The sequence below is a fragment of the Mustela putorius genome, unplaced genomic scaffold (assembly GCF_011764305.1).
Source record: "Mustela putorius furo isolate JIRA1106 unplaced genomic scaffold, ASM1176430v1.1 tig00003845_pilon_pilon_pilon, whole genome shotgun sequence".
Lineage (NCBI taxonomy): Eukaryota > Metazoa > Chordata > Mammalia > Carnivora > Mustelidae > Mustela > Mustela putorius.
The window spans coordinates 20,843,942-20,856,671 of NW_025421998.1; the positions used below are offsets into that span (position 1 = coordinate 20,843,942).

General features: G+C 37.9%; 1 protein-coding gene across 3 annotated transcripts in view; it reads left to right on the forward strand.

Annotated features, from left to right (window-relative positions):
• RELN (reelin) overlaps nt 1-12,730 on the forward strand; it is a 495,439-nt gene that overhangs the window by 377,974 nt on the left and 104,735 nt on the right. For all 3 annotated transcript variants that reach the window (XM_004739578.3, XM_004739579.3, XM_045089693.1), the window contains exons 25-28: nt 757-962; nt 6,106-6,277; nt 6,795-6,995; nt 11,832-12,064. In XM_004739578.3, the coding sequence (XP_004739635.2) occupies nt 757-962; nt 6,106-6,277; nt 6,795-6,995; nt 11,832-12,064 (812 nt within the window). The remainder of the gene's footprint in view (nt 1-756; nt 963-6,105; nt 6,278-6,794; nt 6,996-11,831; nt 12,065-12,730) is intronic.

The following is a 12,730-nucleotide window of genomic DNA, read 5'->3' on the forward strand; positions in this document are numbered from 1 at the left end:
ACAAAGACCATTTCATAGTCACAAAAACTTATTGAAATGATCCCACCCAACCTCTCTGATTCCAAGAAAGAACCAGAGAGACCAGGAGCTTGAGTACTCTTGTCTTTTCATCAGGAAGTTCCTATTTTGCCAGTTTCACTTTAATTCCCAAGGAGGAGGAGGGTCCAGGTGTATCCGTGGAGAGGATGTTTCCTCAGCAATGCCACGTGCTAGGCAAATTACATGTGACGTGTATTTCATCTAATTGTTGCAGCACCCTATAAGGAAGGTGTTATTACCCATATTGTATCATTGAGGGGGAAAAAAGCTCAGAAAGTCACACAACTAGTGAAGAGCATGAATAATTGGCTGAAATTCCAACCCAACTCCAACTGATTTCAAAGTAGATGATCTTTCTTCTCTGCTACTCTGCCTGGAGGAGATTTACAAAGCAAATAGAGGGAGTGTTTTAATTAAAATTAATTTTGCCTTATTTTTAAAGACTTTTGAATACTGTTCCTATGATTAGCAGTTCCCAAGGGTCTCATAACCAAGTCTGGAAGTCAATGATGCAGAGACTAATCAAACATAGGCAGGAACAGTTACCATAACCAGAGCAAAGGATTAAATGGTGTGACTCGTGCCTCTAAACATTAAGTGGGAACAAAATCATCTCCCCAGAGTACTAGGATGTTTGTATGATCTTGAAACTGAAACAGCAAAATGCCAAAGAGCTCCCAGATGATTGACTCTGTGATTCTTCCATCTTTTGGGAAGGCTGGAAAAAGACAGCTGGTAAGCTGGGATCTGGATACATCTTGGGTGGACTTTGTCCAGTTCTACATTCAGATTGGTGGAGAGAGTGCTGCGTGCAACAAGCCAGACAGCAGAGAGGAGGGCGTCCTACTCCAGTACAGCAACAACGGGGGCATCCAGTGGCACCTGCTGGCAGAGATGTACTTCTCAGACTTCAGCAAACCCAGGTAACTTCCCCAGATGGCCTCCTGGTGGTTCCCAGGAAGGGTAAAGAGTATGTTTTTGTTGCACTGTTTCTAAAATGTTGCTAACTCTTACAAAAGGAGACACCATATCGAAAACTGATGATGGGTACTATATGTCGGCTAACTGAACTTAGTACAAAAATGAAAATTAAAAAATAAGTAAATAAAAGAAAAAAAATTTTTTTAAAGAAAGTAGACAAATTCATAAGTGCCTGACATAAATAATGGCCCAGCAGATAAAAATTTCATTTAAGGGACTCCTGGGTGGCTCAGTCACTGGGCGTCTGCCTTCGGCTCAGATCATGATCCCAGGGTCCTGGAATCAAGCTCCCTGTTCAGCAGGAGACCTGCTTCTCCCTCTCCCACTCCCCCTGCTTGTGTTCACTCTCTCACTGTGCCCCTCTCTGTCAAATTAATAAATAAATAAAATCTTTAAAATTTTTTTTTCATTTAATTTGTTTCTGGACAAAAAGCCCTTGTTTTTATGGCTGTATTCTTTAAAGAACTTAAGAAAAATCATGACTAGGGGAAAAATAGAATAGTTGACCAGTTTTACTACAGAAAATTAAAAAATAAGTAAATAAAAGAAAAACTCACTTTTCCCATTTGCGGGTTTTTTAAGTATACACATACCATATATTATACATATAAAGTTATTTGTATAGGGGCGCCTGGGTGGCTCAGTGGGTTAAAGCCTCTGCCTTCGGCTCAGGTCATGATCCCAGGATCCTGGGATGGAGCCCCACATCAGGCTCTCTGCTCGGCAGGGAGCCTGCTTCTTCATCTCTCTCTCTGCCTACTTGTGATCTCTATCTGTCAAATTAAATAAATAAAAACTTTTTTTAAAAAAGTTATTTGTTATATAGTAAACTATTGTAAAATTAAATATGTATTAAATATAAATTTATATAATGTATGAAAATAAAAACATGTAAAAATATGTTTAAAGCAACATTATTTTTATATATAGAATATAAACATATTACCACATAAATATATGTTTTCATTGGTTAGATTTAACAGCAAGATAGATATTTTTTCTTTCTTTTTTTTTTTTTAAAGATTTTATTTATTTATATGAGAGAAAGACAGAGAGAGCTGAGTGAGGAAAAGGTCAGAGAGAGAAGCAGACTCCCTGTGGAGCTGGGAGCCCCATGCGGGACTCAATCCTGAGACTTCGGGATCATGACCTGAGCCAAAGGCAGTCGTCCAACTAACTGAGCCACCCAGGAGTCCCAGCAAGATAGATTTTATTTAAAGTTTTCATATAGCGCTAGAGCTAATGGTAAACAAAATATCTGTGGGGCTCAGATTTTTCTAAAATTTTTTATTGGCTCATTCCTACCTTCATTTTCATGGATGAAGAATATATGTAATAAATAAAAACAATGACAGTTAAGGAGTTTAGGAAAATGCCTCATGTTTAATACTAATACCTATACCAGGCAATCACGATATTTTTCTATATTTAAATTTAGTTATTTTACAAATATGTAGCATTTTGAAATTCAACATTTGTACTTTATATTTTATATGTCATTAAAATCTATTCACAGATATAACTTTTAGAGTATTCTGTTTTATAATCTTTGTATTTGCACCTCAACATAAAGAGAGCAACTTTTCTTTTTTTTTTAAGGTTTTATTTATTTAACACAAAGAGAGAGATCACAAGTAGGCAGAGCAGCAGGCAGAGGAAGAGAGAGAAGCAGGCTCCCCACTGAGCAGAGAGTCCAATGTGGGGTTCAATCCCAGGACCCTGAGATCATGAGCTGAGTCAAAGGCAGATGCTTAATGACTGAGCCACGCAGGCATCCCCAGAATCTTTCTTTATATGTTGACCATCAACTGTGTCAAGTCTTGTTTTGCATTTTACAACTGAACCTTGTTTTACTGAAGAAAAAATATTATCGAAGACTATATACATCCAGTTCTTACAGATTAAATATATTTGAGCATACTGTGTAACATATAGCTCTTTTGCACCTGGAAGGTTCCTAAGTTTGTTGTTTTAAAACACTGAGTCATTTAAAGGTGACATAACTTTTCATTATGTAACATAAGTGAACATGTAGACAGCTAACAAAAAGCTTTTCTTCTAAGGGACACGGAGAGAGGCAGAAACCAGAAGGGAGGAAACTAGGAAAAACGAGAGCCATAACCTCTAGGGAGAATGTCAGAAACAGTATTTGTGAGACAGAACCAGGTGAGATTTCTCCTAGGACAGGACAAAGGGAATTGATAATGGTGCCAAACTAGTTTAAACAACAATTTAAAATAATTCAAATTATTTTTTCCAAACATTGTCATGGTCGTTTGGGAAGTTAGTCAACATTCAGTAAAGTTACTAGATTACTGTAGAGACTAACAAAACTTCAATAGTTTCTTCAAATTTCCGAAATATTCAGCTTTTATTTATGGAAATTTTTCTTTAGAGCCAAAATATTTCACCACATTCTCAAAGAGTTCTGTGACACTAAAATGGCGGGGAAATTTTGAGTTGGGGGATATCAGAAAAAGACCCCATTAATGGTGACAAATAAAATATAAGGAAGAACTTTAACCAACAGTACTGAACATCTCTTTAAAGAAGAACTACAAAACTTCCCTCGTAGATATAAAGGAAAACAAATAAATGGAAAATAATACAACATTTCTGGATAGGAAAACTAAATATTGTGATATGAAGATATCTCTTAATTTTTGTCTCATGCAATTCCAATGAAAATCTTAGTGATATGTTTTGGGGAACTTTAGATCTAGAAATATAAACTGGCAAAAATAGCTTGAACTTTTGGGGAAAAAAAAAAACAGAGAAAACCCCTACATAATATTAAAACACACACTATATAACCAAAATAATTTAAATAGTGCATGGATAGACAGAGCAAATAATGTAGCCAAATGCATGACCTAGAAGTCAACTCACATATATATAAAAAAAAAAATGTGTATTAAAACGAGACCATGAACTATCAATGAAAAATTGTTATTCAATCAAGTGGTGTTGGAAAAAAATGGGTAGGCTTTTGGGGAAAATTATCTTTTTAGCTCATTACCTGACCCCATCAAAAACTGTTTAAGACCGGTTGAAGACTTAAACATTTGGGTGAGTATGTGATCTTAGAAAGAGATTTAAACTTCCTAAACACAAATTCAATAGAAGAATTAACAGAGGAAAGGGCTGCTCATATAGAAATACACTATCTGCAGACGTAAACCTACATACACACATAACACGTCTCTGTCAAAGAAAACAGAAAACAGTGAAAGAAAAAAAAACTGAGATGATACTTGCCACTGATAATGAGCAACAGAGGGCTGGTGTTCCTGGGAAGAGCTTAAAAAATGGGTAAAAGAAATGAGTTGATGTTCCAAAAGAGGAAGCCTAGAGGTTTAATAAAACATGAATAATAGCTAAACTCTGTTGCACTAAAAGAGAGACCATTTTTCAACAGTCTGGTGGTCATTTCTCAATGATTACACCAGTGTTGTCTACACACAGAGCAGCAGGACAGGTCCTCTCCTGTGTTTCTGCAAACAGTAGGACTCTTCCAGGAAGAAATTTGGAAAAAGCAAGAGCCTTAACCATAACTAGTTCATTCACTCTGATACTTCCATTTCTAGGAGTCTTCCCTAAAGAAATGAACTGAGAAGGGCTCCTGGGTGGCTTGGTCATTAAGCATCTGCCTTCGGCTCAGGTCATGATCCCAGGGTTCTAGGATCAATCCCCGCATCGGGCTCCCTGCTCATTGGGGAGTCTGCTTCTCCCTCTCCCACTCCCCCTGCTTGTGTTCCCTCTCTTGCTGTCTCTCTCTCAAATAAGTAAATAAAATCTTTAAAAAACAAAAAGAAAGAAAGAAACCGAGGTGTAGGTAAAGCTTTATGCATAATGATTTTCATTACAGGGGCACCTGGGTGACTCAGCAGGTCAAGCTTCTCCCTTTGGCCCAGGTCATGACCTCAGGATCATGGAATCGAGCCCCGTATCAGGCTCTCTGCCCCTCTCTTCTGCCTGCCTTTCTCTGCCTACTTGTGATCTCTCTCTGTCAAATAAATAAATAAAATCTTTAGGAAAAAAAAAAGATTTTCATTACAGAATTATTTATAACAGAGAAAAGTAAAATAGACAATAGTATGTCTGTGTCATGAAAATATATGGACAGTAAATCTTAAAAAATAATTAGGGATGCCTGGGGGGTTCAGTCAGTTAAGCGTCTGCCTTTGCCTCTGGCCATGATCCCAGAGTCCTGGGATCAAGTCCAGCATTGGGCTCCCTGCTCAGCAGAGTCTGCTTCTCCCTCTTCTTCTACTCCTCCTCCTTCTTGTACACCCTTGCTCTCTCTCTTTCTCTCTCTGTGACAAATAAAATCATAAAAAAAAGAAATATACTGACATGAAAATGTGTTTATGATATAATATGAAATTTTAAACTAAAATAAAAACCATTTTTTACATATATCTCACCTATGTAAAAGATTACATGCTTTCATGATATATATCAAAACATTAACAGAGGTCAACCCCAGGCAGAAGATTTGGGTGATTTTCTGTTTCATTTTTAATTCATATTAACCCACAGTTAGAACTGCTTTGGAAAAAAATTAATGCTATTTTAATGTAAAAACATACAAAGGAACAGTTTCTTCAGGTTTTTCTTAGAAACGTGATACCATGGTAATCAAAAGACTGTTCATAAATCAAGTTTAGTAGAAATATTTGCCTCCAAAAGATACAATTCCAAATGGAATAAATATGACAAGGACTAAAGTCACTTAAAACTTTAAATCTCTTGATGTGTCTAAACTTGGAAAATTTGGGAGCCTCTGGGTGGCTCAGATGCTTAAGCATCTGCCTTCACCTCAGGTCACGATCTCAGGGTCCTGGGATCGAGCCCCATGTCAGCATCCCTGCTCAGCAGCAGGTCTGCTTCTCTCTCCTGATTCCTTCTCTCAATCTCTCTCCTCTCAAATAAAAAAAAGACCTTTAAAAAAAAAAACAACTTTAAAAACGATCCAGAGATCAAACAAAACTAAACTTTCTCTTGTTGCTACCCTTGCTATTTTAAGAGCTGCTAATAATCAGCTTTTCCTTTCCCAGCCATAAATGATTTGCTTTTGTGCAGATTCGTCTACCTGGAGCTCCCAGTGGCTGCTAAGACCCCTTGCACCAGGTTTCGCTGGTGGCAGCCTGTGTTCTCAGGGGAGGGCTACGACCAGTGGGCAGTCGATGACATCATCATCCTGTCAGAGAAGCAAAAGCAGGTCATCCCGATTGTGAACCCAACTTTACCTCAGGTATCTTTCTTATGTCTGAGCTCCAAGAAGACAGGATTGTGAGTAGATGGGATTCAAGAACTTCTCACTTCCCCCAGAGATTCAGTGCTTGACCCTTGAATCTAAGTTTTATAAGTAAACTAAATTTTCAGTGTCTGTACTTTTCTGGTTTGCTCTTAATTGTTCTGTTATCCCTCTATGCTGCCAGTTCACAGATTATATAGATAAATAGATAGATAAATAGAAAGAAAGAAAGGGAGGGAGGGAGGGAGTGAAAGCCTAGAAAGTCTGGCCAAGACATCAACCATGATTATTACTGTGTTTATAAAATTAGATACACAGTGACATAGTATTTTCAGTTGTTAAATCATCAGGGAAAAAGGTCTGTGGCAGTAAAAAATAATAATAATAATATAGAGATTCTGCTGTATTTTTCTGGAAATACAAATGGTACCTGCATATCTTGAACTGAAAATTTCTTTGTTGTTTTCAAAGCTATCCAATTGCCTTTCTGCCTTGTCTATATTGTTCCTCTTAGAACTTTTATGAGAAGCCAGCTTTTGATTACCCAATGAATCAGATGAGTGTGTGGTTGATGTTGGCTAATGAAGGAATGGTTAAAAATGAAACTTTCTGCTCTGCCACGCCATCAGCCATGGTATTTGGAAAATCAGACGGGGATCGATTTGCCGTAACTCGAGATTTGACTTTGAAACCTGGATATGTGCTACAGTTCAAGGTATTTATGCACAGGTCTCTTCCCAATGTGGGTCAAAGAACAGGATATCTTCCAGACTCTTAGGTGAAATCAAATGGATACAAATCTTTCCAACTCTCAGAAGGAAGGGACCCACCTGAACAGAGGTTCAACAGTCCTAGAACAGCAGAGCTCCCAAGTTAGCACTACCCACAAGGAGAAAAGCTGGTCAGTTTGAAAACTGACTTTTAGATTTTCAGTCTGTTGTGACTTAATGAACCCCATGCTTCTGAATGGTAAGAGAGAAGTTCTCTTTTTCAGTTTGAGTTTTTGGACTTACGAGTTATTTTGTGGTTTTACTATAGGACTTTCAAACAATTGCCCTTCCTTTGATTTAGTAACGCTGTACCATAATTATCACCGTTCTCTTAAAAGCTTGCTGTTTTTCAGCACTGTGATCACATGTCAACATGTATAGCAAGTATTTCCTTTGACAAGCTCTTTTTTTCAGAAGCCTAATCAAAATTTCATTTTGTTTATAATAAAATCCCATCGGTGAACTCTGGGGTCGAAAGTAATGCAGTTTTAATGAGCTAACACAACTACATGGTCTTTATGTAATGACAGGATGGAGATGCTAAATAATTTACAAATGGAATTACTAAAGAGATCAGATGTTTATAGGCAGCTCTTCAAATATAATTTCCACAGGTCTGTAAACAAGGAAGTTAGTCATAAATAAAATGATTACTGAAATGTTATCCTTCCTTGTTTAGATTCTGATGCTAAACTACAGTGAAAAAAACCATTAATAGCAGTATGTGCCTCGGTATTAATTTGTTGGTACCGCCTTAAAATGGTAACAGGATAATAGCAATAGCAAATATGTTGGCTGGAATACTGTGCTGTTTCTCACCTTACACCTTCTTGATTTAATTAGTCACAAAATCATGATAGTGTAGGCGTTAAAGTCTGCAAGATGGTGTTCTGATGTTTAGAAAATCTAAGTCAAGAAAACATTATTAAATGTTCCAAGTACTTAACCAGTAAGAACACACAACACGTGAGAAAAATCTCCATTCTCAAATCATACCAGGAAAAAACTTCTGATTGTGGCTATTAGTTGATAGTAGATATTTATTATGGTTCACTTGGGAGTTGATGATGAATGTCTATTTAGAATCTGTGACAAGAACTTGGTGTCATTTGTACACAGTGCTGGTACATTTTTTTGCAACGCATGCCATTTGTCAAACACTAGTTGCTAGGAATATGGACATGAAAAATATGGCCCTAGCCCTCAAGGAGCTCAGAAACTAGCAAGTGAGCCAGAAAAAAAGAATAGTCATTATCAAAGGAGTATTGTCATAGAAATATACCCTGGATCCTATGAGAGTACCTGGCATGGTGCCTGGCAGGTACTCCAGAAACAACTGTTCGATGGATGGATGGATGGATGGATGGTTGGATGGTTGGATGGTTGGATGGTTGGATGGTTGGGTGGATGGGTGGATGGGTGGATGGATGGATGGATTGAGATGGAAAGTCTCCTTGAGACTTTTCCTTGAGATGGAAACTCAGGGATTGAGATGGAAAGAGTTAGCCCGATGAACAACAGAGGGGGAAGAATTCCAGTTAGAGGGAACAGAATGTGCAAATATATGAAAATACATGAAAGTGCAACTAGATAATTGGGAAACTTTCAGGAGCCTGGAGTATGTGCCAGAGAGGTAAGAGAGAAAGTTGATCCAAATTGGCTTTATATGATACGCTAAGGCACTTGGACAATAACCCAAGAGCAATCAGTCATGGGAGATTTTTCATCCATTAAGTGCAAGAATCAGACCTGTTTTAGAGATATCATCCTGGCAGCAGTATGGATGTTGACTTAGCAAGAGGAGAAGCTGTAATCAACAAGTACATTTATTCACTGATCCAGCAAATATTTATAAAGCCTTTACTATGCACCAGGGTCTGTTGTAGGCTATGAAAATAAATAGGAATAGAGAGCGTGAACTGTTATTTTATAAAGGATGGTCAGGTCCCCTAACTAATAAAATGACTTTTAAACTGAAACCTGTAAAAGTTAAAAGGGTGATGGGGCACCTGGGTGGCTCAGTTGTTCAACATCTGCCTTCGGCTCAGGTCATGAACCCAGGGTCCTGGGATGGAGCCCCACATCAGGCTCCTTGCTCAGTGAGCAGCCAGCTTCTCCCTCTCCCACTACCCCTGCTTGTATACCCTCTCTTGCTGTCTCTGTCTGTCAAATAAATAATAAAAAAATCTTAATAGAAAAAAATTTTTAAATAAAAGTTAAAAGGGTGATTCCTGCAGCTGTCTGGAAAAGCACGTTCCAGGCACAGGGAACAAAAAGTACAGAGGCTTTGAATCTGTAGTGTGCTTGGAAAGGTTCAGAAAATCAGAAGGGCCCCACTGTGACTACAGCACAAAGATACAGAACGAGGGAACAGGTAGCACAAAGGAGGTCAGACTTGGGCTTCTACTCTGAGTAAAATGGCTGGCAGGAGAGTGACATACTGTGACTGAGACTTTTAAAGCCTCCTAGTGACAGTGTTGAGAGTGCAGTGACAGAGGCAAGGGCAGAGCTATGGCAGTGATCCAGGTAAAAGATAAAGAAGATGGTGTGGGAGTGGAGGAGGCGGAGAGAGGTGCTCCAACTGTGGAATAAACTCTGAGCAAACAAAGGATGCTAGAGTAGGCATCAAAGGAAGATTAAGGCATTGTGTGGGATTATAACAATAAGGAAATGGACCTGAGAGATGTTAAAGGGCCACAGTCAACATGTTCTCTGGTGAGCTGATGGATGATAGAATGAAGTTGAGAATGACTCCCACACTACACTGGCTCCAGTCGCTGAGATTAGAGATCCAGTCAGAGGAATGATTTGTGTGAGGGTGGCAGATGATGAGAGCAGACTTGGATCTGTGGAACGAGGCGTGACTGGGGACCACTGAAGGGGAAATTCGTAGGAATCAGTTATAGACATTTCCAGAGAGCTGAAGAGGGGTCCGGTCTGGGAGTTACAGATATTCAGAAGGGATTTGAAATAATGATTGTGAAAGAGATTTGGGAGCATGTACAGACTAAAGCCAGAATTGAATACTAGAAAACACTGACAGTTAAGAGGCAGGCTAAATGATCAATTAAAAAAGGCAAAGACTTGTCAAGAACTGAAGGTTCCTGAGACTTGCCTACTTTAGAAACAACAGCAGTCATAAGAGGCCTATGAGAAAAAGCTCACTGTGTGTGTCTGTTGTAATTACTGTCAGCACACACCAACCGAAAGCTATGCTTACTTACGCGTAAAAAGGAATTTGTGTTAGACGAGTTTAATCACGCGTCGGAGATTGTCAAGTCTTTGCTTATATTGTTGACATTGAACTATATAAACTTAGATAAACGTATCACAATAAAATTTCTACAAACCCAGTTACAAACTCTTCTGAGAGATGCTTTCTAGCTGTGGGTATGGGAATAAGGAAAAGAGAGAATCTTCTTTTGATAGACTGGATCAAGCTGCCAACAGTCACAGGGATGAACTGGTTGATCTCTTGAGCTCTGGGCCAATATTATTTGCCTACGGCCCTTAACTTTGATTTGATCCTTTATTCTCCAGCCATTATCATGTTCCTTTGAGTGGTTACTTCAGTGGTTTTTTTCTATATAATTCTACTGTTCTTATCTATAGTCTAAACAATAAAATTCTATGGTGGCTCCCACCAACAAATGAAATAAGATATGAATGGGTTATTCATATAAGATGGCAGATAATTAAATAAATACCAGGAAAAGAGCTTGACATTTGTAATTACCAAAAAAATGTCAACTAAAACAGTAATAAAATCATTTATACATTTACCAATTTAGAAAAAAACTGTTTTAAACTCAAATAATATTCAAAGGTGTGGTAAAAACTGATTCATTTGAACCCAGCTGATTAAAAATGAACACATACAAATAAAAAATTTTAAGTGTTTCTACATTTTCACTCAGTGATACTATTGTCAGAAATTTATCTGGTGATAATGGATCAACTGAAGAAAAAAATATACATTCTTTGCAATGCTACATATAATAATAAAATAACAGGTTAAATAGAAAGTAGAAGGAAAGCTCTAGACGTGTGATAACTTCAACTACATGACCAAAATACATACTTCTTTCTAAAATTTAGAAGAGAAAATAGAAAAAATAAAAACACTTATGCTAGGGTATTCGGATTTAAGTTATTTCTTTTCTTTTTTTTTTCCAAATTTTTTTCACATTGTTAATTCTATGATGACATTCCACTACATGAGTACACAGAACAATAGTAGTTCTATTTCTGGATCATTTTGGTTTTTTGATGCAGTGGCAAAAACTTAGCTCTTTGATCTAAGGTGGCAATGCTTTCTTACTGAGTTTTGGCAAGAAAATAGAGTAAAGACACTTGTTCCACTGAAAGCAGGGAAGATAGCCCTCTCTTCAGGTTACCTTCTTGTCCTGAAAAGAATAGCTCTTCATCTTCTGCTTCCCTCTGTTTATATGCCTGGAATAAGAGAAGAAAACCATTTCTTGGCTTCTTGGATTTTATCCCTGGCTCTAACATCATAGATAGTATGCTTCCACTTTTACTCCTGTAATCCCAAGAAATCCCCAAATGGCAACTGGCTGAGCATTTCATTAAAAAGCATCTCTTGGTCACCTAAAGATTTCTAGAACCCGTGGAAGGATCTTTGTTGGAATGGAGCTGAAAGTCTTATCATTGTCAATATAAGGCAGACTCCGTAGCAAGAGCCTTGTCTGCTGTAGCACCTAATGTGTTGAGTGCTAACTTGGAACCAAAACCTTGTCTAATCCTGTCTTTCCTTTTGACAGCTAAACATAGGCTGTGCCAATCAGTTCAGCAGTGCTGCCCCCGTTCTTCTTCAGTACTCTCATGATGCGGGTATGTCCTGGTTTCTGGTCAAAGAAGGCTGTTACCCAGCTTCTGCCGGCAAAGGATGTGAGGGCAACTCCAGAGAACTAAGCGAGCCCACCGTGTATCACACGGGGGACTTTGAGGAGTGGACAAGAATCACCATTGTCATTCCAAGGTCTCTTGCATCCAGGTAAAGTGAACATTCTTATTACATGCCATAGGCATTCTTTCTTGGGAGCAGAAATTTATCTCAATATCATCATTTCAGTAGCCTACAAGAGTTTATAGAGGCTAGCTATATCTAGTCACTAAAGGACTCTTGAGGAAAAAAGCCCTGGGGCAAAATTCCCAACGTCAGGGTGTGTGCATTGGTGTCTGTGCACATACAGCCCTGTGTGCTTGACAAACAAACTTGCTCATTGATTCATCCACTCAACAGATACTTAGTGAGCACCAGTCTGGGCATTGGGATTGCGGCAGTGAACAAAAGATGTTAAAGTCTAAGAGAATAGCAAGTCATTATAATCTCTGACTTTGACTTTCTAGAGATTTTGGATAACTTAATGCTTCCCTGTGTGGACAATTTGAGATATCTTGCAATATAAAAGATCCCTTTAAATGACTATTAAAATAATAGAAAGATTAAAAATTAGTTGACAGAGAAATGAGATAAATGGATAAAAAAACTTGAAGTGAATTAGTTTCATTAATAGGGCAATAAATTTAACCCAGTTTTCTAGCAGCTAAGACAAAGGGAGAAAATGCAGGGTCATTTAGTTCTCATGTTTGAGTAAAAAGAAAAAAATACATTCTGATTTTTAAGAAAAAATATACAATTTTTTTTCCATCTCCATTC